The sequence below is a fragment of the Daphnia magna genome, linkage group LG8, assembly GCF_020631705.1.
Source record: "Daphnia magna isolate NIES linkage group LG8, ASM2063170v1.1, whole genome shotgun sequence".
Classification (NCBI taxonomy): Eukaryota; Metazoa; Arthropoda; class Branchiopoda; order Diplostraca; family Daphniidae; genus Daphnia; species Daphnia magna.
Window position 1 is genome coordinate 4,662,659 of NC_059189.1, and position 23,586 is coordinate 4,686,244.

Consider the following 23,586-nt stretch of genomic DNA (forward strand, 5'->3'; position numbering starts at 1 on the left):
GCATGATTGATTTATTACGAATGAAAAGTTTTTACGTTTACTCTCCACCATCTCCCCACGCTACGATAGATTTTTCTTCTAGAAAAGCCGAGAGAACAAAAGAACGTATGCTGTAATACCACCAGTTTTCTACGGAAAACACACACAACAAAAAAGACTTTTTCGGGACCTACGCGAAGATTCTCGGCGATACGCACGACCCTCTTCATTCCCTCATGTCAAGATTTTTAAGAGAAGAGTTTTCTTTCTTTGAATTAAGTAGAGAACAAACACGATGGTCTTCAAAGTCTTCATTTGTGAAGAGAGAACGTAGAGAGCGAGAAGCCCAGAGGAACGTCAACAATCGAGTCAAAAGTTACGTAAGCAAAGAGAGCCATTCTTCACAAGTCTACGAGGGGTTGGCAAGTGACGGCAACGGTGAGATAGAAAACTTTGTCGTTAACGCTGTTGTGTGCGTGTGCGCTGACTGTTGCGAAAGTTCAAAACCTTGTCGCAAGAACCAGCCACCGCCTGGCAGCAAAGTCTTCTAAAAGAAGAAAACCGCAAAAGCAGACGACTTGCTCCAACTTTTTCCAACAATCGCATAAACAAGAACAGGAAGAGAAAGAGTGATCGCAAATTCCATTAGATGAGCAGCAACAACACGTATAAAAATACACCACCCAACGGTCTAGAGAAGTCGAGCAGCTCATCAAATAATAGACCGTTCTTTATTCCCTCAAATAATTACGTGCAGTTGCTCCTGGTAACAGATTATCGTAGATGCAGAAATGTTTCAACAGGAAACTTAATCCGTAATGGGAGGAGACGGCCGTAGTTTTCAAAATAGGCAGCATTCGAAACGAAAGAAACCCCGAATGGCACGACGAGCAACCCAATGGGTAGCAGATGGTGGATGATGGAGAAACCTGTGGGGAGCCATCGATCTGAAATTATTTCTTAGCCCTTTTGGCCTCAACTTAATCTTGGGGAACTGGGCATGTCACCCACGCACTCTCTATATGCATCCTTGACTGACCCTCTAGAGACACATCTCAAACGATCCTTTCATAAAGACACATCACATATTCACAGGGCGTCTTCAGAAAGGCATTTGCTTCTTGATGCTCGTCTTGGCGACCCAACTTTTCAAGATAGAGACCGTAAAAAAAAAATGAACAGAAAGAAATCCCAAGGAGAGCCATCTAGCGGATGGAACTTTCAACAAATCGACGCGTGAAAAAGAATTGATTTTAAAAATACTAATTCTTTGTCCGGAAATAGAATAAACAGCAAAAAAATAAGAAAAGTTTTTCGCTAATTTCTTTACCGCAAGATTCTCGAGGTGACGTCGACATCGGCACTGACGTTTGCGGATGAGAATAGACAATCTCTCGGTGCGTTCGGTGATGGACGGCGACCGCGTCTGTTTCGGGTAGCCTTTGCTGCGCAATTCGCACAAATCATCCCTTAATTCGTCCCGTTCATCTTCTTCTTCGATAACGTCATCCACGCAACTGACACCAAAAGGATCCTCCTCACAGTCGCCATTGCTCAAATGACCGCCCATCGTGTCTTGTTGGCTCACAGGGATCGCATCCTCCTGAGCGGAAGAGGCTAGACGCTGCTGACGGAAGACGTCGTCGCTGTTGGAGGAAGATACGACGGACGGCGTTGCCTTTTTACGCAAAATCGTTTCCAAGGGCACCGCCTCAGCGATACTACTCGTTCCGCTCATCAGACTTCGGTTACTGCCGTACAACTTCAAATTGATCATGTCGCCAATACTTCCACCTCTCGTCCAAGGATCTAAAGGTTGTTGCCCGTCCAGCAAAAGCGACCAAACTCTTCCTTGTCTCTCCCCACGCCTACCGGACGCTGCTCCATACTCGCCGATAGTCAATAAATCCGACGTACGGATGATGCGATCTTTTTTCAACAAACCGTCCAAATCGGAGAGACTCGAACGTCGTCTCAACTGATGGCTCGGCTTACAATGGATCGGGCTGTCAGCGTCTTCAATCATGGCCTTGTAATCTACGGGCAGTGGGGCCAGAGCATCTGACGCTTCTATTTCGTCAGTACCCGGAGACTGCGGAGAACTTGGATGATCGACCGGAATTGCGCTAGTGGATTTAGTTGGGAAAAGCGAAGCTTTCAGCGATGGAAATAACCAATCCATCTTCTTTCATCAAATTCTAGTTCTGCGCAAAACAATGTCAAATTTATTCAGAAAACTTGTTCGACCATCACTTCGACGAAAGGAAATGGCGCAGAAAACTTGCGCGCTTGAATCACTTAGTCCTGATTCGCTCAACTGTGCATGTAATGCTTAAACAAGATGCCTGAAAAGGTTTAATGAATGTGTCGACATTCAGCGAGGATGTTGTCGACGAACTGAGACGGAGCGGAAGCAGATCGTCTGGTTTTTAAAGAGAGAAACCTCAGTGCCGCTTAGTTAGTATACGAATAGGGAGAGTTGGGAGGAGGAAAAAAAAGGGGGTGTTGACTACATAGAGAAGCAGGAAAAAAAAAAAATGTGTAGCTCGACTTGATTACGGAAAACCGCACAACCCGCACGCATGTACACACAACTTCTCCCTGGAGCGCGCGGGTCCCGCAACAGGCGGTCGCATAGCGTCCGCATAAATAGAACACGCCACCGCCGCCAGCATCACACCACAACCAATTCCCTCCGCCTCTTTTGTTTTCGTTTATTTTCATTTGGCGGATATTGCCCCCTCGTATTTTTATAACAATGACTTTTGTTAAAAGCACTTTGGTGTAATTTCACGCCGCTCAGGTCCCCTTATCTGACTTCACATTCTACGTAAAATGCCGTTTGCCTTTTTTTTTCGTCCCTTTGCCGTCGACCTTGATTAACACATTTGGGAAACATGGATACGGATAAATGGAATGGTCGACAATGTAGACCGAGAACATTTATCATCAAGTTGATATACTTTTGCGGCTCCCCCCCCCCCATGTGGGATTGAGTAACGATATCAGCGTATCGCCAACTCCCGCTGATGTAGACCGCACGTGGACTCTGCATAGCACAGCGGGTTAGCTCCGGCCGGAACACTTAAACCCAACGGAATTCCTTTCCCCACTGTCTGATGACTTCTCTTTTCCACTTCCATTTCTAATCAGTGATATTAGTTCTGATTACGCATCGAACTGTCAAGCAGATGTAATACGGAATTAGTATCATTTTCAAAAGATATTGTTTCCCCCGATTCAATCAAAGTCACTGTGGTTCTTGATTGACAGACGGTCTCAGCTTGGGGAATTACGGGAGTGTTTAGAATCAAGCAAGTTCATTGACATTTCGAACATATGTCAAAGGAAAAGCACAAAAAACTGTAAAAAAAAATAAGTTTCAACAAGACAAATATTCAAATCAATCGAGTTTCGCTACAAAAGAGTCCAAAACGAATCGTTAAAAAAAATTGTGCTAGAGCTCGTCTCGGCGTTGTACCCGAGCAAAAACAAGCAGGTTTGATTTTGCACACAAAACAGAAGGAAAAATAGATCAGAAAAACCGTATCCCGTGCGAGGTCAACAAAGATCCAAACGAACTCGATATTTCAATTATTTACTCGAATATTGACGCCATCTGTTGGACGCGTCCATCAGCTATGGAGAGCGGAACAACGCATGACGGAACAACCGGATGCGTTATTGACTTACAAAGAGACTAAGCCATCTAGTGTTCCGGATGTGGAACGGAAAAGATGCTCGACAAGAGGCGAATCAAAAAGGCATTGACAGCCCGACTTCCCAAACGAAGTGGAGGGCCATCATTTATAGTCGCTGAAACGATGCAAGCAATACGCACTGCCTTTGTTATCTACACTTTGTAGATCAAGACAGACAACCGTCTAATGACCCAACTATTCCGGTGTTTTCAAAGAGACATCATTATGCATAAGCTGACATCAAATCATATCGCATTATGCAACTGGCATTCCGCCACGGATTAGAATGCGAGAAGTGCAGCTAAAATGATCAACTCGAACGCAGTTCTGCGGAGAAATCAGAATCAAATATGCGAAATAGGGGACTTACCATGAGTTGGGCGCAGATCTTGTTGAACGCCCACAGCCATTTTTGACGTGGTGTCAAATTTTGGCAGGCGCGGGCGGCAGTGACGGGTGGCGCCGAGATGACCGAGTCTTGCGGCGGAGTCGTCGGTGGCGGCAATTGATCCATTTGGTCGGTCGATTGCATCCCAGGATCGCCTCGTTCGTTCAGGTACATGTCGTCTTCGTCAAACGAAACGCCCTTGTATTGCTGCTGAGGCGGAAATGGAACTTGCGTCGCAATCGGCGTCATGTCGTTCATGTCCAGGCTTAGATTGATTTCATTCACGGGCGTTCGTTCGTCATCGTACGAATTGTACGGACTGGCATGTTCATGTTCACGATCACGATCACGATCGCTGCAGATGCTGGAAGAACGACGTCGTCGGAAGTGTTCGGCTCTTTCCCGCCTCGACTGTTGAGACATTTGGGACAAACGAGACTGGATGGAGCCTCGTCTGTGATCGGGCGGTTCAATAGATGGTCCACTACCAGCTCGATAATCACTGATCACCATCTGATCCTCCTGTCCTCTCGAACTCAACATATCCGTTTGCAGTCGATCCAATTCACCCATCATCAGAGGCGATTGGCTAGTTCTTCCGCCAAAATTTGTCGTCAATTCAGGGCCGGTTGGTGTCGTCACACTGGCGATACTTTCTCGTCTCCTAGTCATTGGTTGTTCACTTTCGACGCTTCCACCACTACTGCTCAGATCCCCGTGATGCATCATCGTACTTCTTTTGGAGAAGATATCCCCCAGCATTTGTAAAGGTTTGAGTGGGACGGCGTCTTCCAGGATGGTCTTCATAATAGCAGCCGCCGGTGCTGTGATTGACGATTTTTGCGGCTGAGGCTTTGGTTGACTCTTTGTAGGTAACTCTGGAACGTAGTCCGTTTTCACGGGGGCTGTATAGTCATTGGAATGATCGTAATGTTCTTGTTGGCCATCGTAATTTTGCTGAGACCAATTAGACGTGGCATCTTCCGTTGAATAGTTTGCATCGTAATTGGCGTCGTAGTTGCCATCGTAAGCGTACCACTGGCCGTCGTAGTAATATCCCGTTTCGTCATAATAACCATAACCGTGACTCTCCTTGCCGTCATCGATGACAGCAGCCACGCTCTCGTTATATTGCTGGCCTTCGCTGTAGCCATAATTGTAATCGTAATTGTAGTCGTATTCTGAAGTGCCACCGCCGTCGTATTGCTGATAAGTTGAATAGTCATCGTAACCGGCAGCTGTTGAGTAGTTGTACTGCTCTTGTGACTGATGGTTATTGCCAATTGGATAGGGCTGGCGTTGTTGCTGAGGAGGCTGCTGGTAATTCGCATAGTCTTCGGAGTACGTAGCTTCGGATGAATGATTAGTCTCGTGTTCATCATACAAAGTCGACTGTCTGGCAAGGCTCGGTTTTGGACCTGAAATGTTGGATAGAAGAGAAATGATTTCATCATATCACCATCGTACCAGAAACTTACTAGTTGTGGTTGGCTGTATACAACCTTTGGCAAAATTGGTTCGAATTTCACTGGCTGTTGTAGAGCGTCTATCTGGGCTATATTTCAACATTACAAAAGACGAATTGGTTAAAAGTGTTTAACTTAAATGCAACAAATCAAGTACCTGTCGTAACAGTTGGAAGAATTCTTGTACTGCCTGCAAAAAACAAAAACAAAAACAAAGAAAGAAAGAAATTATAATTTTAAAGTGTATGCAGCTGATATTTGGTGCGTCGCGAAATGAATGCAATACCCGTCGTAGAAGCAGGAAGACGGGTTAAAGTTTTAAATAAATTTAAATATCTAATTAGAGGCATTGAAAACTAAATTTTTATTCAGTGAACATTAATAGCGTACATATTGCTCATATGATATTGCTATTTTTGTCACTTTCTTTAAAAATGTATACAACAATTGTCTATGTTAAGTCTTCTGACTTATACAACGTGGCTTGGACGGAGCAATTGCTTTAAATTCATGTTTCTTTAGAACCCAATGAAGATTAGGTGAACTTGGTTATTCATTTCGATGGTATTTGCAAGCATCCACAACTTTTGCCATTACAAATGCGGCACCAAGAACCTAACACAGCTTAAGTGGAGCTGGGAAGAAATTTGATTTCTACTGGCTAGGTGTCCAGAATATAAACTACTTCTGTTAGCTGAATTGAATGGCATCTTGGATAGACTTAAAACTAGTACAAATCAGTAACAAATCATATGAAATGAACAAACAGCAGTGAAATCGACGCGTTGGAAAGAGCTTAATGTTGTTCTGTTTTAGAAATTGCTCATATTTGTTAAACAACAGATATTATACGGCTAAATTAAATTAGGGGCGTACAATTTTATTTACGGTCTGAAAAAACATGGCTAACAGTCCGCCATCTATCGTAACTTACTTAACTGTCAGTTGGAAACTTGACATAATGTCGCACGACTTGACAAAACTTACGCAACAACTTTTCAGCTACAAGGGACCAGAACTTAATGCTGAAGATATAGAATAACGAAGCCCTTTTCGATTAGAAATTTTAGCTAGTTGAATTACAATTTATAAAAAAAAAAAAAAAAAAAAGTAGTAGTAAAAAAAAAACGAGTCTTCCTTTTTGGAATGAGATACATTATTTTTACACTTACCCAGTGGATTTTGATTCTTTATTAGGACGACTGTTGTAATACAACGGCTCTTCTGTAGGTCGTGGCCATTGGTCCGACTGAACATACATTTCCTCGGACTGGTCGTAATTATAATCATAACCATCCTCCTACAAAATAAATCGATACACCACCATTAAAAAGACAAACTTGAATTCTTTAACAATCTTTTCTTCTTCGTCACCAAACTTACTTGCGTAGCTGGATAACCGCCACCGTAATCATATGCCCAATGCCGCTGATCCGTGCTCGTATCGTTCGTTTCGTACGAATTTTCTCGACTGATTTCCGACGACCTCTGCGGCGATGGGTATTGATGGGCAACGCTCAGGTACTGCGAGGCCGACCCGTTGGCCTCGTGATGCTGGACCAGCGGATAGTTGACTTCGCTTGTATAATCGCTGTCCTCTGAGAGTCCAGCTTTAAGGAAGAAGAATCAAACAAAAGAGAGAGGTTAATGAGACACTAAAGGGCCAACCCTTGCCACCTCTTACGTCATTCAATCATGCACTCAATCACAGAAAAAGGTTAGAAAATTAACTGCTGCTATTAAATATTGTACAGTCAACTGCACAGGACTAACTAAGGGGAAAGGCATGACAATAGCAATAGAACAAAACTGGCAGTAATGAAGAGCAATTAGTTAGGGTGCTATAGAGATCATCAACGATAACGTGATCATAACGCATTAATAGACAAAACGAGATGCTGGATATTTTTATCCGCACCGGATTATGATCTCTTGCATGTCACTATTGATTGCTCAACTGCACGATCGGACAAACCCACACTGTTTATAGTCATATCTGCAGCGATCGATGGTCTACGTATGCCTTTCGGCCATTCCCCAATAATTCTCATCGCAAAAACCAAAAAAGACAACCAGAACTACAAAACGAGAAAATCTACTTGGCTTTATAAACCTCGACAGAACGAAGAAAATCTAATGCGGCAGCACTATATCTAAAAAGTATGGACTGGCACTGTGCAGAGGCGTGTACATAGCAAATCTACAGGGAAACGAGTCTCTATAAGACTATACTTTTTTACATATAAATTCTTCAAAAGGGAAGGGAAAAAAAAAAGTGGTTTGACGCTATAGGAAAAATCTCATATCAATCGATAAGTACAGCTCGAAGTTGATATGTTGAGCGGATTATTTTCTTTTGATTAAAAGAACAGCAAAATGGCATTTTTTTTTTCTCTTGTTGGCAGAGGATAACAAAAGCCTTGACGACATGGCTTGCCTAAGACTAGCTGCATAAGTATCGTTTTTGATTGAAACACGGACTTTTGATGAGATTGTTCCTTTCCGAGAAATCCTTCTACGTTTTCAAGTTTTTGACCTTCTAACAGTCAATTAGTAGTTTAAAATATGAACAGACGCGAAAGACAAGTGAATTTCTCCTAAAGGTCAGAAAACTTACTGCCTTTGCCAGTTCAATTTGTTACAATGCCAACAAACGGCCGACACTCATTTATAATTATTTCCTCGGAAAAACATGCAGTCACCCGTCATCTATAACCTTTTGCGAGTCGTCCCCCAAATGGATTTTAATACGTACAGTGAATAAGGAATTGCTGTTGGCGCCGCTTCCCACCGTCTCGCATCGAGGACATTTCTTGGTCCAGCACGTGGTTGTATGCCTCCAATTTGCGCTGCATCCCGCCGAGGTCCACATCTTCCGAGTCTATTATTTTTCATTGTTACTTTTGTGGACATTTTTGACTTTTCGAAATCATTTAAAAATAGATTACACAGATTCTTGGCTGCTTAAGAATCAATAGGATATCTGAAGAAACAATCATTTTTTCCATCAATGTCTCAATCAAAATTGGATGAATATTCCAAATTTACGAAAGACACTGGAAATGCCTCGAGTATTAACGACACGTTGTTTACTACTACCGTATTCGGGATTGGTGATTACTATGTGTACAGGAGCTATATAGTAAAAAAAGAAAGGACAACTTGCGGGAAATCAAGTTTTACCAACCAACCATGTCCCACAAATGGCTTTTGCATAGCTTTCTTTTGCTAACGTACGTGTTATGTGCGACATGGCCAACAAAGCTGGGGAGATACAGAAAACAGCAAACAAAAGGCTTTACCGTAAGGCAATTCGAAGCGGCAGTCAATGAGGAGGTAATCGCCTGTGGGATTTCGGGTACCGACCACCACTCCGTTTTCCATGATCTGCTCTGCATCCAACGACATCCACTGACCGATTCCTTCCTGCTTGTAGACAAGGGGAAGACACACAATAATTTAGTTCCAAAATTTTTGCTTGCTCATTTTATCACGACATCGATCCATCAGTCAACACCGACACGATGAAATTGGTTATCAGCACACGACGAAGAACGGATTGTTTTCTACCATCGATCGCTGAGGCCAACTGAAAGTAGTTTGGACACGGGGAACAAATGAACATTCGGCCAAAGTTTAGCAGGATTAAATTATAAATAACGACCTAGCTTGTTGACCCAGCAGTACACAACTGGCTCTTCAAACTGTCACGTATGACGATGAAGCGGTAAACAGATTGAAAAATAATTGAGAAAACCGTGACGTACGACAAAACACGAAAGAAGGGCAATAGAGGGCGTCTCTATATTGTAACCAGAGGCCAAGAAGCCTCGACTAATAGGATTGGTTATAGATCGAGCTTCAACTGCTAATGCTCTGCTAGTCGCCCCCTGGTCTACAAAAAAAATAATATTTCTGTACTTTACACCTAAATGTACTTCATTGTAAAACAACGCGTACGTGAAATCATGTTGTCATAGTCGATTTTCCCTCCCGTGAAAACAATCAAACTGAATCACTATTGGAATAATCCAAGTGGCTCACGATATCTGGGAGTTTCTAATGTCTTATGGATTTGTTTTGTCGCTAGTCTCGACGATCACAGCCACTCCCTCTTCCTTGTGCGGGCAGCTAAAGCCGGGAAAGCTCAGTGCGACGTGCGTGAGCGTTTTTCTTTTTTCTCGATGCTTCGAGTTGATCGACTGCACGGGCAGACATATACGTAACATCTAAAGCTGCAGCCGAGAAGACAGGCCAATATAGAGTTTCTCCCATCATTCAGACGAGATTATTTTGGGCCATGTCCGACTAGACTTTATCGTAGTTGAGGGTAAAAATGACGGAACAGTCTGTCAAGACATTGAGCTGCAAGAAAACGATAAGGTTCAACACGGAAGGATGTCGTGTTTAAAGATAATGACAGTCAGACAGAAAGAGGGGGAAAAAAGTGGAACACCTACTTCGTTCGAGTAGGGGACTTGCTGAAGTGGAAGCCAGTAGTGTCCCATTGCTTTGTCCCAAATGAGCCCTTTGTTCCAGACTTCGATGAGTAGACCCGTGTCCAGACAGTTGGTCTCGCTGTTGTGCATAAACAAGAAAAATAAGAGACATCATTATTTTAAGCCTTTGACGAAATTTTTGCTTATAAATCAGATATGTTACCCTTAAATCTTAGACGTAAACCAAGTTTTAAAATATTAGGTTTTAAAATAAAAAATGTCCATCTATTCTTGGTTTTTTGTTTTTGATTTTAAAAAGTTTTGAATGTCTTTATCCATCCGTCATTATGGATAAAGTTGATCTACGTCACCAGAAGTTAAGCTCTTCGTGAATCACTTGGGCAAATCGCCCACGGACGTCCTTGTGGTGAAACTCTGATTAGAGCTGATATAGTTTCCAGTTCATAGAACATCCAAGTTTGCGAGGATATCGCAGTATGCTCTAGAAATGTTTTTTTTTCTATGTATACACACAATGAACGTCCACATCATCAAATAATCAAAACTCAAACTGACGGAACGTGTACAGTAATAAACTGAGTTGAATAGACCAGTCACATTCATAAAACTTTAGTTCGCTTTGCCTTCGAATAAACGCCATATTAAGTCAGGCCTTGTTACAAGTGATTATGTAGCAAAACACAAAAGAAATGAAATAATTGAAAACACCCAGCCGGAGGAGATATATAGAACCAGGACATATCAGCAGTTGCTCGTGAAGACGAAGGGCAACAGGGAAGGAAATGTTAATTTATTATTTACAACCGTTTTGTTGTAGCTCGCTGTGGTGTGTGTCTACTGTTTTTGGACTTGGTAGCGCGATAAGAACACATCCATCACCCACTACGCAAAAACAAAAAGCGACTCTGCGGATAGGGCAAAGAACAAAGCAGACACATCAAGTAGAAAAATCAAATGAAATGCAATTCAAAGGCAATACGATAATGTCAGAGCAATTTCTTCTTTTATTGTTTTAATTAGATTTTGTATGTTTTCATGCTCGTCGTAGTACACTCTCGGCTGGCGGAAAAGCATTTGGAATTTACCGAGTCTACCAACCCCTTTTAAGGCCAGTAATAAACGAGAAATTCGCGATAAAAATGAGTAAATTCTAATTAGCGTTGATCGCAATCGAGCTAGACGTGTACGGGACTCGCACCGCGATAGGTTTTCAGAAGATTTTTTTCAAGAGAATCTTCTGCAATAAAGTTGGTTGCTATTCTCTAATGATGTGTTTACATAGCGTCCCCAAAAACCGATCGTTTTGGCTTACCAACTCCTGTGCTTTTTCCCCGATGATTCTACACTTAAAAGAGAATTATTATCTGGCTTACGATAGCACAATAAACTAGGCATTAACAGTTGCCCGCTATCGTTACTCGTACTGAGAACGTGACGATTGCATGGCTTTAGTAATGAAACCAACCACACGAGTTATACATCCGCGGGGTTCACTCTTACGGATGAGGATTAAGGTATACATACAACGAGTCTGACTACCTACGCGTCAACATGTGTAAGTCTCTGATTGCATATTCATTGGCATATTGAATTTCTTGTTTTCGTCTAATATGCTCTTCCATACACTCGGCTGATCCTAAAAGCTAATAGTTCTGCGGCCTCGAAAGTTTAATCTATTATAAATAAACATGGCTCTTTAGTGGCTTCTATGGGACTTTATTATTTATTTATTTTACATTCAAGAGGGAAAAAGTCTTGGCAGATTTCACCTTGGACTCACTTTTATCGATTTGATCTGAATGTGACGACCGTTGGAAAACTACTACATCCCACACCGCTATTTTATTGGCTTTCTTTTGTCGTTGACATTCGAAAGAAACTTTGTCTTTACGTGCAGAGGGTAAACCGAAGCGACATGAGTACGAACACAAAGTAGAAATGGTCATAGAATGAAACTTTAGGCTGGCGCGTAGAAAATTGCTATAGATATACTTTAGTTGTCGAACGCTGAGCTCTTGGAAATGGCTATCAAGTCTGTCGTGAATAAAGCAAGAATTAAAATGCAAAAAAAAAAAAAAATCTGACTGTACATCCATCGCAGCTGGATGAACCTCAGGCGGATTACTGTGCAAACAGTAGACAGAGCGCGAATAGTACGGGGAAAATCATCAACATTGTGAAGATTGGCAAGTCCAATTGGCTCTAGCTCTTTGAATAATCCTCGCAAGATCCCTCACAAATATATCGAACAGGATCATGCGAATTTGCCTCGAGGTTTAACAGGAACATGTACTATAATACCAGTTGTGTATCTAGCATGTTGTTCGAGTGTTTTGGGGTGTAGACGTGCGTCACTTCCCAGCTCACTCGACCAGCACTCAGCACTTTCCAAATCGATCGTTCCGCTTTTTTCTTTGATTTCTCTTTCACGTATGTGATGTGTTTGTGATTCTTTGCCAACAGTTCCTGCCCCACTGGTTGTGTTTTGTTTGCTCTTTTGTACTACAAATACCCTTTTTTTCGACGTCGTGCTATTTTTTTTCTAACGCGTTCGAGACCTTGCCCCGATCACACGAGCCGATAAGTTGGCGGCCTTTATTACATGTGTAAAAAGATTCCTCTGATTACAGCATTTCTTTTTTCAGTGACCTACATATATTTCCTAAACCCAAGTCTGCATTTTTTCACCCCCTTCGTCTCGATTTATTTTTCAATCCAACCGTTTGTAGCGATTGCGCAATGCTAAGTCAGAGTTTGATGTTTAAACGCGATTTCGTTGCCCCTATTTCTCTCTACGTACTTTAGCGTGTTGCAGTCTACAACAACACGCTTGACTATCGTTTTCCGAGTTTAAAAAGGCAAATTTACGTGACACGCAATAATAGACGGCACCGGCAGCAATGCATCATGCGCGATGCCCCAGTGTCACTAACATATCACGTTATTGGACAGATGAATGATCACGGCCAATCGCTTCATCACGCAGACGCAAAGCAATTCTATCAAACAGATAACTCTTTAAGTAATCGGAACTACTACGTAAAAATGTGAAATAAAAAAATCGATTTTAACTGGTAATTTAATGGCGCATCAACATAATGACTCAGAAAGCTACGCCAAGAGGAAATCCACGCCGATAAACTAAGCTGAAAAGCCTTTGTCCCGCAATTCAAGCGATAAGTTGTCAACATCGTTGCATGCGCAAAAAATAAAAGTTCCCAATCTATGGCCAAGTGCTGACCTACATTTAAACAAATACGGCTTTCGGGTATAAGCCAATGCGCACACACAGTCCACAACAAAGACCATCAGCCCGTCATGACGTCAGTTGTCACCCCCGCCAATATCGACTAAGTCATTCTCATAATTTTATGGAGCTAGACCAGACGTAAAAAACGATCCGCTTTTGTTTTTCAGGTTGACTGCACTTAAACCGAATCGTTCCCCCTCCAACCCAAGTGTGCATTTTCGTGACACGCGCAAAATGCAGCGTCAATCAATTGAGATGCCAGTTCATTGTGTGTAGTAATGCGGACAGAATTACCGACCTACTTAGGCACACGTGCATCACCTGTATCATGCATTTTCTTATCTATGATAGGATAATAATTTAAAAATGACTTACAATAGAAAATCCTGTTCCCAGGCGGGATTGGCCCCTTTAACGGTGATCGTCGTGGATTTGACATTTTGCAATTGGAGAGTCACGTACGTGTTGAGCTGGTTGGCTGCAAATCAATTGAATAAGAAATAAAATTTTAAAAATAATAAAACTTGGAAACGCAGCAATGATTGAGAAAACAAACAGGCTATCGCTAGCGCCATCATGAGCAGACACAATCAAGAACAGAACAATATACAATGGCTTCTCCCATCTGCGATTCAATTTCCCTCACTTGTTTGCTGCAAAAGGTAATAGGGAAGGTCTGGCCAAGAAGCTGTTCTCGCTGACCTTTCAGTACAGACGTGTTCCCTTTAGAAAGGCACTGCTTTTACCTTGATGAAACGTCCAAACGTCTCTATGTATACAGCCATATTGCTTTGAGCAACCATGCTGAAAGGCTCTTTAATATATATGACAAAAGATCAAACGCCAAATGTTAGCAAAAAAAAAAAGCGCAGGGAAATGAAACAAGTCCTCTCTTCTCTGGTAATTGTTTTTGCCAGAGAAGAAAAGTCAGCGACTGCATTTTAAAATAAGAAAAACAAAAAAAAAAACTATATAGATCCCCCTCCCCCACAAGTGCTGCTACATTCAAAAGCAGTTCGTAGAGAACGAAAAAAAAAAAGGATACCCCGAAATAAGTCAATTGCAAATCGTCGTTGTGCTGATGCGACTCAAGAATATAAAGAACGCGTCCAACGGAGGAGTGGCATTCGTTGCTGACATTGAAGCAGATCGATAAGCTTGTTGACGCAATGCCGTTTACTGTTTTGCAGCCGTTTTATTTGTACGCACCAAAGCGGAGGAGGGAAATTATACCAAACGCGCGCACAACACCAACTCGCTATCAGCGTCAAACAGCTGGCAATAGATGCGGATTAAATAAAGGAGGTGGCATTCGAAACAGACTGATCAACCAAGGCAACGTGCATTTACTTTTATTTTTATTTTTTTTAAGGACTTATTTCTGACATCAATGGAATTCTTTTTTCTTTTACTGGACACGATGGAGAGCGGAAATTAAACTGAATCAAGCTGTCAAGATGGGCGTGTAGTTTCCTCTGTTGCCACGAATGATGGACCACGCGTAAAAAGAAAAGCCAAAAAACAAGGACACACATCCGAGAGACGACATCGAAAACAGACACACAAAAAGAGAAACGTGATGATAAGACTTACCACTTGGTCCCGCGAACTTGGCCCGTTTCACTGTAAAGACAGAGAAAAAAAAGAACGTTAAAAATCAGTTACATGTAAGCACAAACACACATCAATATAACAAAGCACATGTGGCTGCATAGTAACAGCCCCCCCACCCCCAAAAAATGGCGGATTGAATGATGCAAGAAAGTTCGAGAAACTTTATTCAATTGCCGAAAGTACTTAAACTACGTAAGCTCCAACGATTCTTTGAATAATAGAAAATAATAAGAGCTCTTGCTAAATAGCTGCAACATGTCTATTAGAAATAATGCTGTAAAAAGGTCAAACGTCTTCGAGATTAGGAAGAGAAACTGAACGAAAGACAAGTCTGTTAACTGCTTTTGACCTTTAACAGCATCCAACCATCTTGTATTGCAGTCCTATGAGACTGCAAGCCTAATTACATTCAGTATTATTTTACAACTGTCTGTAATTAAGCAAAAAAGAAAGTAAAATGGTGAGTGTATATTGTAAAAGATTAAACAATTGCAGTCGTGTGGCCTGTTATGATGCCCAACAGTTGACTAGGAAAAAGATTTCTTTTCTGTGGGAAGCATAAGGAAAATCAAGGACATTTCTCCAACGTAAATGTGAAATCTATGGCGCTTTGAGTAAGAGTCAACAGATGGCAAAATAATAAAATTAAATTACAAGGAGCCCAGTACTACCAACTAATAAATCGAAAAATGTGTCCTAAAAGAATTAAATACGATAAAATCTGACAAAGTAGCAGTGATTCTTTTAACCAAAGTAGTTCGAGTCGATTGAATTAACTACTTGCTTTTACTCGAAGCAAAGGGCTAATGAAAAGGGTACGTCAATTGGCCAAAATGAGATTCACGTAGGAAATTTATCTAATTATTCTCGACTAAAATCGCTTTAAACTTAAACTCATTCACATTTCACAAAAACATTTGTACCCAAGATTTGAATAACACATTAAACAGCATGGCCTGCAAAAAGACTGGGGCCTCAAATCAATTTACTGCAATTCTTTGTGAGGGACACTAATTATGTCAGATTCGTCTTTGGTAACTACGTACAGCATGACATGCTAATACGAATGAGACTTGTACTTGAGCAAAATACAGGGTTCAAAAATTCTTAAACGTACAGACAAAAAATTGCAAATCGGGCCAAGGCGCCATTGACCACGTGTTAATGGCGCTTTGTGTGTTACGGTAACAAAATTTTTGTTGAGGTAGTTTCAAAATCCTCGTACTTTGCATAGCGACCACATCGACCACGAATTCGACAAATTGGATAAGTTGCAAAATAGGAAACAGTTCATTTTACACGAAACACGATGCCATAGATACAATCATATAACAATCATTTCAGTTACCAAGTTTTGTGTCGCCTAGCAGTACAGTAAAATCAAGCCGGCAGGAGATGTGTGATCACAAACTTTACAATCACAATATAGAATACTTTCGACTGGCTGTGGAACGTTTTGTCACTATGTGTCCCTAGCGGAGTCACTAGTTTTGCTACGAAAACTTTAGCTGCCATGTTTGCTTCGTATGCCTAACGTCTACAGTTCAGCACCGTCCAAAGGCTAATGGCTACATCCGGTGATAGGCCTTAGGCGGGAAGAATCGTTTCTTTCTAGTGTGTGCCAAGTTTGATCATTTTTTATTTCATTTTTAATGACATTGTTTAACATTTAAATCACCATCTTTGGTCAAAAAATGTTTTTAGATCATTATAAAATATTTTTTTGTGAAGTTTTAATATTTATTTGAGTGAAAAGTTGGAAATCTGGCATCGATTGAAGTCAGTTGCCGCCTTCGTCACTTGCCACAATTGACGTGACTCATCTTCCTTACGGGCTACATCGTAATGTATTGCTGTAAAAATCGTCAAACTAAAAGTATTTTAAAATTTTCACAATTGCTTGTCAATTTTACGTTTACGATGTCAAACCAGTCCCAACATCTGAATTCCCCGATTCTGAATTATTAAAACCCTCCCAGTTGTTGGTAAAGAATCTCCCTAAAGATTGCGAGCATGTGCTCCCCTTCGTCCTCCACTTTTCCCGTAACACAATTGACTCGCAGTTTCCAAAGAAACGGGTATCACACGTGATAATATGACGATGAAAAATTGTCACGGCACAACACACTGTGGTCTAACGAGAATAATAACGCGATAAAAGGACCAAGGTAACCAACATAAAAGGATAGCCTTTAATCGTCAGCATTATCGATTGCAGTGGGTGGTGTGTGGGACGTCCCACCCACGAGGAAAGCCCACCATTTTGTATGCGGAACATGTTGTCAACAGCCTCTCTGTACATAAAGGACACAAAGGTTGTTATACGTTTACATTATATATCTAAACGCAGCAGCATAAAGAGCCACTACCAACTGCCCTAACAGGATGTAGTTTATATTTTATACGTTGGCGGATGCTGTGACAAACGGGAAGTACACGCCAACTAATTTGAATTGAATGCTGTCAATAACATGCAGTTCTTCCGAAGGCGAGTTCATCCTTTAAACTCGGTAAGAAATTGATACTCTACGTAGGAAGATAACTTTGTTTGCGTAAACGCTTTTAAAATGCGCGCGAGGTTCAGTTGCGTTGCCAAGGAAGACGCGCTGAACACGGGACCCTGTTGGTTGCCCGCGCAATTTACCACGGAGAAAAACCCTACGGCGCACGTCTGAAATTCTTCTGACGCATTTTATTGACATAGAGATTTCCTCTTTCTTCTAATATCCCTTTCTCTATCCTGTTGGATGTTTAGAGCCCACGTACTCGCGTCACTGATGCGTGCTGAAGATTCTCGTTTTCTTTGATTTCCATATTTATTTTATTCGCAAAATGGCCGCCTTGCGGTTTCCTCCCCCCCCCCCCCCTTCTCTGTTTGATCCTACGCTCTGCCAGATGCATTTATCCCCCTTTTTTTTACGAATTTAATGCACCAAACACGTTCTTCTTTTGTTCCTTTTTTGCACTTGTTCCCAAAATTTGGATCTCACACTTTGGCAGTTCTGATAAATCCGCATTAGTCCAGCATAAGTCCGTCTGATAGCTGCAGACACAATAGGAAGCTTCTTCAGACTGGAAAGCCATTAGACTGAATTCATCGCACAAATGAGTTCAATTATTTAATTATATTTCTATTACTGCGCCAGAATGACGTAACGGCAGATCGAACGTAACCCAATTTTTCAAGTAGCAAGGACAACTTGTGTGTGCCTATCAAACATTTCCAGTGGCTTCCTGCTGTGTCGTACAAAGTTCCGTTTTGTCAACAAATGTTTCCCATTCCTTTTCCCATCAATAAATTATTTGGGCAACTCGACAGTGTCATCCCGTTAGCTCTGCCGTTGCCCTTGTTTATCTTTTACGTCCGTCTTTCTCACGATCGTCTCTTCCTTTTATATTAGGGGAAAAGACTTTTTCATATCAGTTGTTCGACATTGACAAATCTTGTGTTAACCGCGTTGCGCGGCGGCCTTGTATTTATTTAATATTTATTTACTCTTTTTGTTTTGCCATTTCTTTTTAGGTTTTTCTGCTCTAGACGTTTAGCGTAGCAACCGAATATTCGCAATCGCTCCCTTTTATGTAACCTCGTTTCGAAAAAAAAATTGCAGCGATGATATCAATCACTGGGATTTGAAATGGAATTTAAACGACTTCGGAGGAACTAATGGGCGACGGGAGAGAAGATCCATCTTCGATAGTAAGTGCTGCCACGATTTTGAGGAAGGAAGTAAGAGAAAGTATTTAGAAATTGGTGGCCGCCAACCTCATCGCCGGTGCTGCGAGTGGGAGGAAAGTGCGCGTGGATGCTACCGCTCTTCCTCCGTGAGCGGAATGAGGAAAGGATGTTCTCCGAATTTTCTATTTTCCCCCAACGAACAGAAGACGGATTAATGGAATGTTTAAATCCCTACCGGCACGCCCTTTTTTTTTTCTTTTTCAGGGTGAAATACTTGACGGGCAAACAGAGGCGACCCCCACTTCAAATGACGCAGCAGAATAACAGAACGAGAGAGCAAGATTTTTCGTCGTACTTCGATTGTATCCGGCTGCCGTTTATTCGTGTACCGGATTTCGAATGAAGCGACGTGGCTAATCAGATTGCGTATACGTGTGCAACCTCTGGCAGAACCTTCGTGATTTCAAAGTGAGAATGTGCGGAATGGCAGAAACGGGTGCGGTCCTCTATTCCCGCAAGGGCCGTTTGGTACAACTCCCCAATCACGAAACAAAGCAGGAAAAAACCAAACATGTAGCTTCTCTTGCATTAACTAGAAGGTGATTAAAAGTAACCAGATAATGAAGTTTTCTTTTAAAAAAAAATATGAAACTTTTCATATTGGGTAAGTAACTTGATATTACGTTTGGAAGGGAAACAACGTTTTTACCAGTGAAATTGCGTTTCTGAATCTTAGGGAAAGGAGCTGGGCTTGCCACACCCTAAACGACAAATCAAAAACCGTAGCCACTTGTTTGTCAAGTTCGAAATTAATACGATGGGCAAACATCACAAGAAATTGATGTCAGCACTTAAAAAATAGTGTTAGATGAGGTAACTGTTATCGATAAGGAAGGTCCTTCGACTGTAGTCCATACAATTTATATGTAAAGATAAACAGGCTTGATCGTGACTGAGCCAATTTCCTTTTCAAAGACGAGCTCTGGATAAACTAAAGATTATTTTTTATTATTTACTAGCGTCCTAATGTTCTCAGTAAATTATCAAGGGTTCCATTAGCCCTAGTAGTGACATGTCCCGACATTCTTGTTTGGCTTTCCGCATGTTGCGCTTTTGCCAATCTTCATCACTCACGCAGCCGCAGGCACAAATTACAATTTGATTTTGAAATCAAGTGATCCGTTCACCAAAATAAACTGTATCTACGGGGAAACTGAAATTAACGGGAGATCAACATCATGCAGAAGAAGAGGGCAAAGTACAAATAGTCGGTTGAACAGTGACTCAAATGGACACGCCTCAAGATCGGAAACGTTACATCTACGAAACTGAATTTACAGTTGGACGAACACTTGTTGCAGCAGCCAAATTTTGACAAATGAACATTATCAGCTATTAATTTCGCCATCCTGTGAATGATTTCAAATTTGATTGCTGTAGTAAACGATTTCTCAGTCCACTGGATATTTTGCTTGATCATGTGCGTATTGTTAGCCAATATTTTCAGTATATCTAAGACTTGATCTTCGTTGATTCGCGGGGATCAATCAAACCTGATAATAATTCAGTCATCGGTTAAGAAAAACCGACCAGCCCAAATAGAAAGAGCGTAGCCAACACTTACAGGCTTGATAATCTTGACACAATAATTATAAAGTACCCGTATATGTTATTCTCCTCTTCCAAGACAAGACTTGTAACATGGACTTATTAACAACACTTGCAATTCCTGTTGTGCAACAACTGTACTGAATGCTGATAAGTATTCAGAGACAAGACATCGTGTACCGTAGTGCTCTGAAGACTTCATGCCGAAGTTCTTTAAATACATTGATTTTTGCACTGAAAAACTAAAAAAAACTAGAAATATCTTTATGTGGAACATCATGGAATTCAGTTTGTTGTCCCCGAGCGTTTCGACTAGCCATAGTCTCGCCTGTTCCTATATGACGTACGGAAGCATAGCCAGAGGATTATATAGATGATACTTGGAATGGGACGAATTCAACCTAACACCATAACATAGCGGAATCTAACTGAACGGAAAACCATACGTTCTACATTATGAAGTCGAATTCCGTCGTAGCAGCCAAATTACATTAAATGAACCATATCAGATATTAATTGCGCCTTCTAATAAATGATTCGCAATTCAATTGATGCAGCAATTGCTTTTTCTGTCAAATGGAAAGCTCAGCCGCTCACGTCGATACAGACGACCAACATTTTTATATATGTAGTGTTTGATTTTTGCTCTCTGAAATCCTCGATTATAGTGTGCATGAAGGCTAAACAACAATAAGTCAAGGATGTTTCCCCCTAGCTGGGCTGGGTTTGGAAACGCTGCGCTTATTTCATGCCACACAATCTTATTCAAATAACACGAAAGTATATCCGTATTTGTTGTTTTGTCCTTCCAAGACAAGACTTGTATCATTGACTTATTTACACAATTTATATCTGCTGTAGCGCAACAACTGTACCGAATGCTAAAACGTATGCTGAAACAACACATCGTGGTTCGTAGTGCTCTTAAGATTTTATGTCCAAGTTCTTTAAAAGTATAATGATTTTTAAGAAGCAAGTAGAAGACGGAGGACAAACTCCAAACAGTTGGCTGAACGGGGATCTCAATGGGCACACTCCAAGCGGTACAATCAGCAACGTTACGTCTACGAAGCCGGATTTACAGTTGTACGGACACCTGTTTGTAGGAACCAAATGATAGTAAATGAACATTAACAGCTATTAATTGTGCCATCCTATGAATGGTTTCATATTTAATTGTTACAGCAAAGAATTCTTCAATCGACTAAAAAACGTAGCCTTTCATGTCGGTTACTCTTGTACGAATATTTTCAATATTTGTTGTGATTGATTTTCTGTTGAATTTGAATAAAGGTTATGTGTTAGCCTCATGGGCTGGAAAATGTTAGAGACCATCCAATAATATAGCAGGTAGGACTGCTACATTTGAGAAACATTCTCAGAAAGAACAAACTAACCCTTAACTCTTTAACTTGAACAAATAATAACACGGAAGTACCCGAATTTGTTGTTCTCCTCTTCCAGGACAATACTTGCACCATGGACTTATTAACAACACTTGCAATTGCTGTTGCGCAACAACTGCACTGAATGCTGATAAATATTCAGAGACAACACATCGTGTACTGTAGTGCTCTGAAGACTTTATGCCAAAGTTCTTTCAATACAATCATTCTTGTAATGAAAAACAAACAAAAATGTATCCTTATGATGGAAACTCATCCGTTTGTTATCTTCGGGTGGTGCGACTAGCCAGTCTCGTCTTTCCCTATGACCTCATGAATTATAGCCAGAGGCAACTTGCAATGGGACGAATTCAACCTTACTTCATTACATAACGGAATCAAACTAATATAATTAGGGCTATCAAATTAAAGAACCGCAAATTTCGATTAAGAACATTGTTAACCCCTTCAAATTCCATCGAACGTGACTGTTCGATACCCCTGCCGTGTCACCATTCACAAAGGGCACCACTTAACAAACGATTGATCTTCTTCTTAGTATTCTTGGTTGTCTATATTAATAAACTGGATACCATAATAGAACACACAATAATGGTTAGTGGGCCCACTAATATTTAATGGTCCTCATTCCGTGAGTAGTCATCAAAAATTTAAGTTTCCTCATTATGCAGTTACGTGACCTAAACTGTTACACATAAAAGGTTCACATGTCACAATACCGATTACCACTACTGAAACAAAACCGTCTGATTAGTACCATTCGTTCCCCTCAAATTATTAGATAAGATTCGTTGAAAATTTCAAAATGCTCATCCGAATAATGCCTTATGAATATGCCTTTCAACTCAAACGATTGCAGCGTGGGCAAATCTGTCTCCGTACGGACCCTGATGTTTATGTCTTTCTCTCTTGTTAGCATCGCATCGTTTTATTTAGCCAGTCTAATTGGGTTAAACTGGAAAACAGACCCGCAACACGACCTCATGCAGCGTGTACCATACTACTCGTCGACCCGCAATTAAGTGCGCTACCCTCGTAGTATACCGAAGCTTTCATATTCAAAAAAGAAGAACCTCGTATGATGAACCCAATCCGTTCACATATTATCCAATCCGTGTGCGAAATACTATATGAAATGGAGTCTGCCAGAGATCAGTCGTTCATCCGGAGAAGGATATCTGCGCATCATCAGGAAAAAGGTATGCGCCCACCCCCCACGCTCTGCATTACAAAAACCATAGGGAAAAAACGAATATCCTCCATCATAAAAAATTCAAGAGAGCAATACATACTACATGGGAAAGTCTTTAAATAATGACATCAATACCGTTTCGTTTTTGGAATAAAATGTCATGTGCATTTTTCTTGAATAGCCAACCCCGCCTTTCATTAAAATTAACAGCACAAGCTTCTCAATGACTATACCTACGAGCCGATAAATAATTTGCTCAGTTTATATTTGACCTCTTTCTAATTTTGGGTCAATGTAAAATACAAAAGACTGACTCGTTGTTGGTAAATAAGGTCTATATTTACCATCATTATTGATACACGGATATTTATAAATAGAGGAACGACGAGCCAAAAACTATCGATCCACATTATATACTCCAGCGCTGCGCAGTGACTGCTATCCATCTAGACATATCGGTGGATATATGTGGGTCAATAATCACGCACATAAACAAGCGGAACTTCCAGTTCGAAAGTATACAAAGAATAAAAAAAAATGAAACGTGAAATTAAAATTAAATGAAACAATTTTCATTCTTAGCTCGATATCGTTCGACATATCTGTCTCCATTATGTCAAAAGTTTGTGTTGTTTTTTGTTTTTTTCGTCGTATTGATTTTGGCTAAAGGGAAGGGTGAAAATCCCACACAGTATAATCAAGGAGAGAAAAAGATGATTCATTCAATGGACGTTGGCCAGAGGGGACAACGTCTACATCAACAACAAAAACACAATTCTATATGAAGTAAAGAAAGGCATATGAGACCAATGTCGGGATCGTCAACTGTCCATTGCTTTATGA

General features: G+C 41.0%; 1 protein-coding gene and 1 long non-coding RNA gene across 6 annotated transcripts in view; one reads left to right on the top strand and one right to left on the bottom strand.

Annotated features, from left to right (window-relative positions):
- LOC116928272 (protein unc-13 homolog B) overlaps positions 1 to 23,586 on the bottom strand; it is a 58,833-nt gene that overhangs the window by 32,083 nt on the left and 3,164 nt on the right. For all 5 annotated transcript variants that reach the window (XM_045178198.1, XM_045178197.1, XM_045178195.1 and 2 more), the window contains exons 2-11: positions 14,838 to 14,867; positions 13,620 to 13,722; positions 9,995 to 10,112; positions 8,837 to 8,963; positions 8,290 to 8,415; positions 6,918 to 7,144; positions 6,707 to 6,834; positions 5,692 to 5,724; positions 5,547 to 5,623; positions 4,051 to 5,486 (exon numbers count right to left, since the gene is read on the bottom strand). In XM_045178198.1, the coding sequence (XP_045034133.1) occupies positions 4,051 to 5,486; positions 5,547 to 5,623; positions 5,692 to 5,724; positions 6,707 to 6,834; positions 6,918 to 7,144; positions 8,290 to 8,415; positions 8,837 to 8,963; positions 9,995 to 10,112; positions 13,620 to 13,722; positions 14,838 to 14,867 (2,405 nt within the window). The remainder of the gene's footprint in view (positions 1 to 4,050; positions 5,487 to 5,546; positions 5,624 to 5,691; positions 5,725 to 6,706; positions 6,835 to 6,917; positions 7,145 to 8,289; positions 8,416 to 8,836; positions 8,964 to 9,994; positions 10,113 to 13,619; positions 13,723 to 14,837; positions 14,868 to 23,586) is intronic.
- LOC116928336 lies at positions 17,220 to 20,757 on the top strand. The gene is made up of 3 exons (XR_004397148.2): positions 17,220 to 17,368; positions 18,382 to 18,558; positions 18,802 to 20,757. It is a non-coding gene; the product is annotated as an uncharacterized LOC116928336 (long non-coding RNA).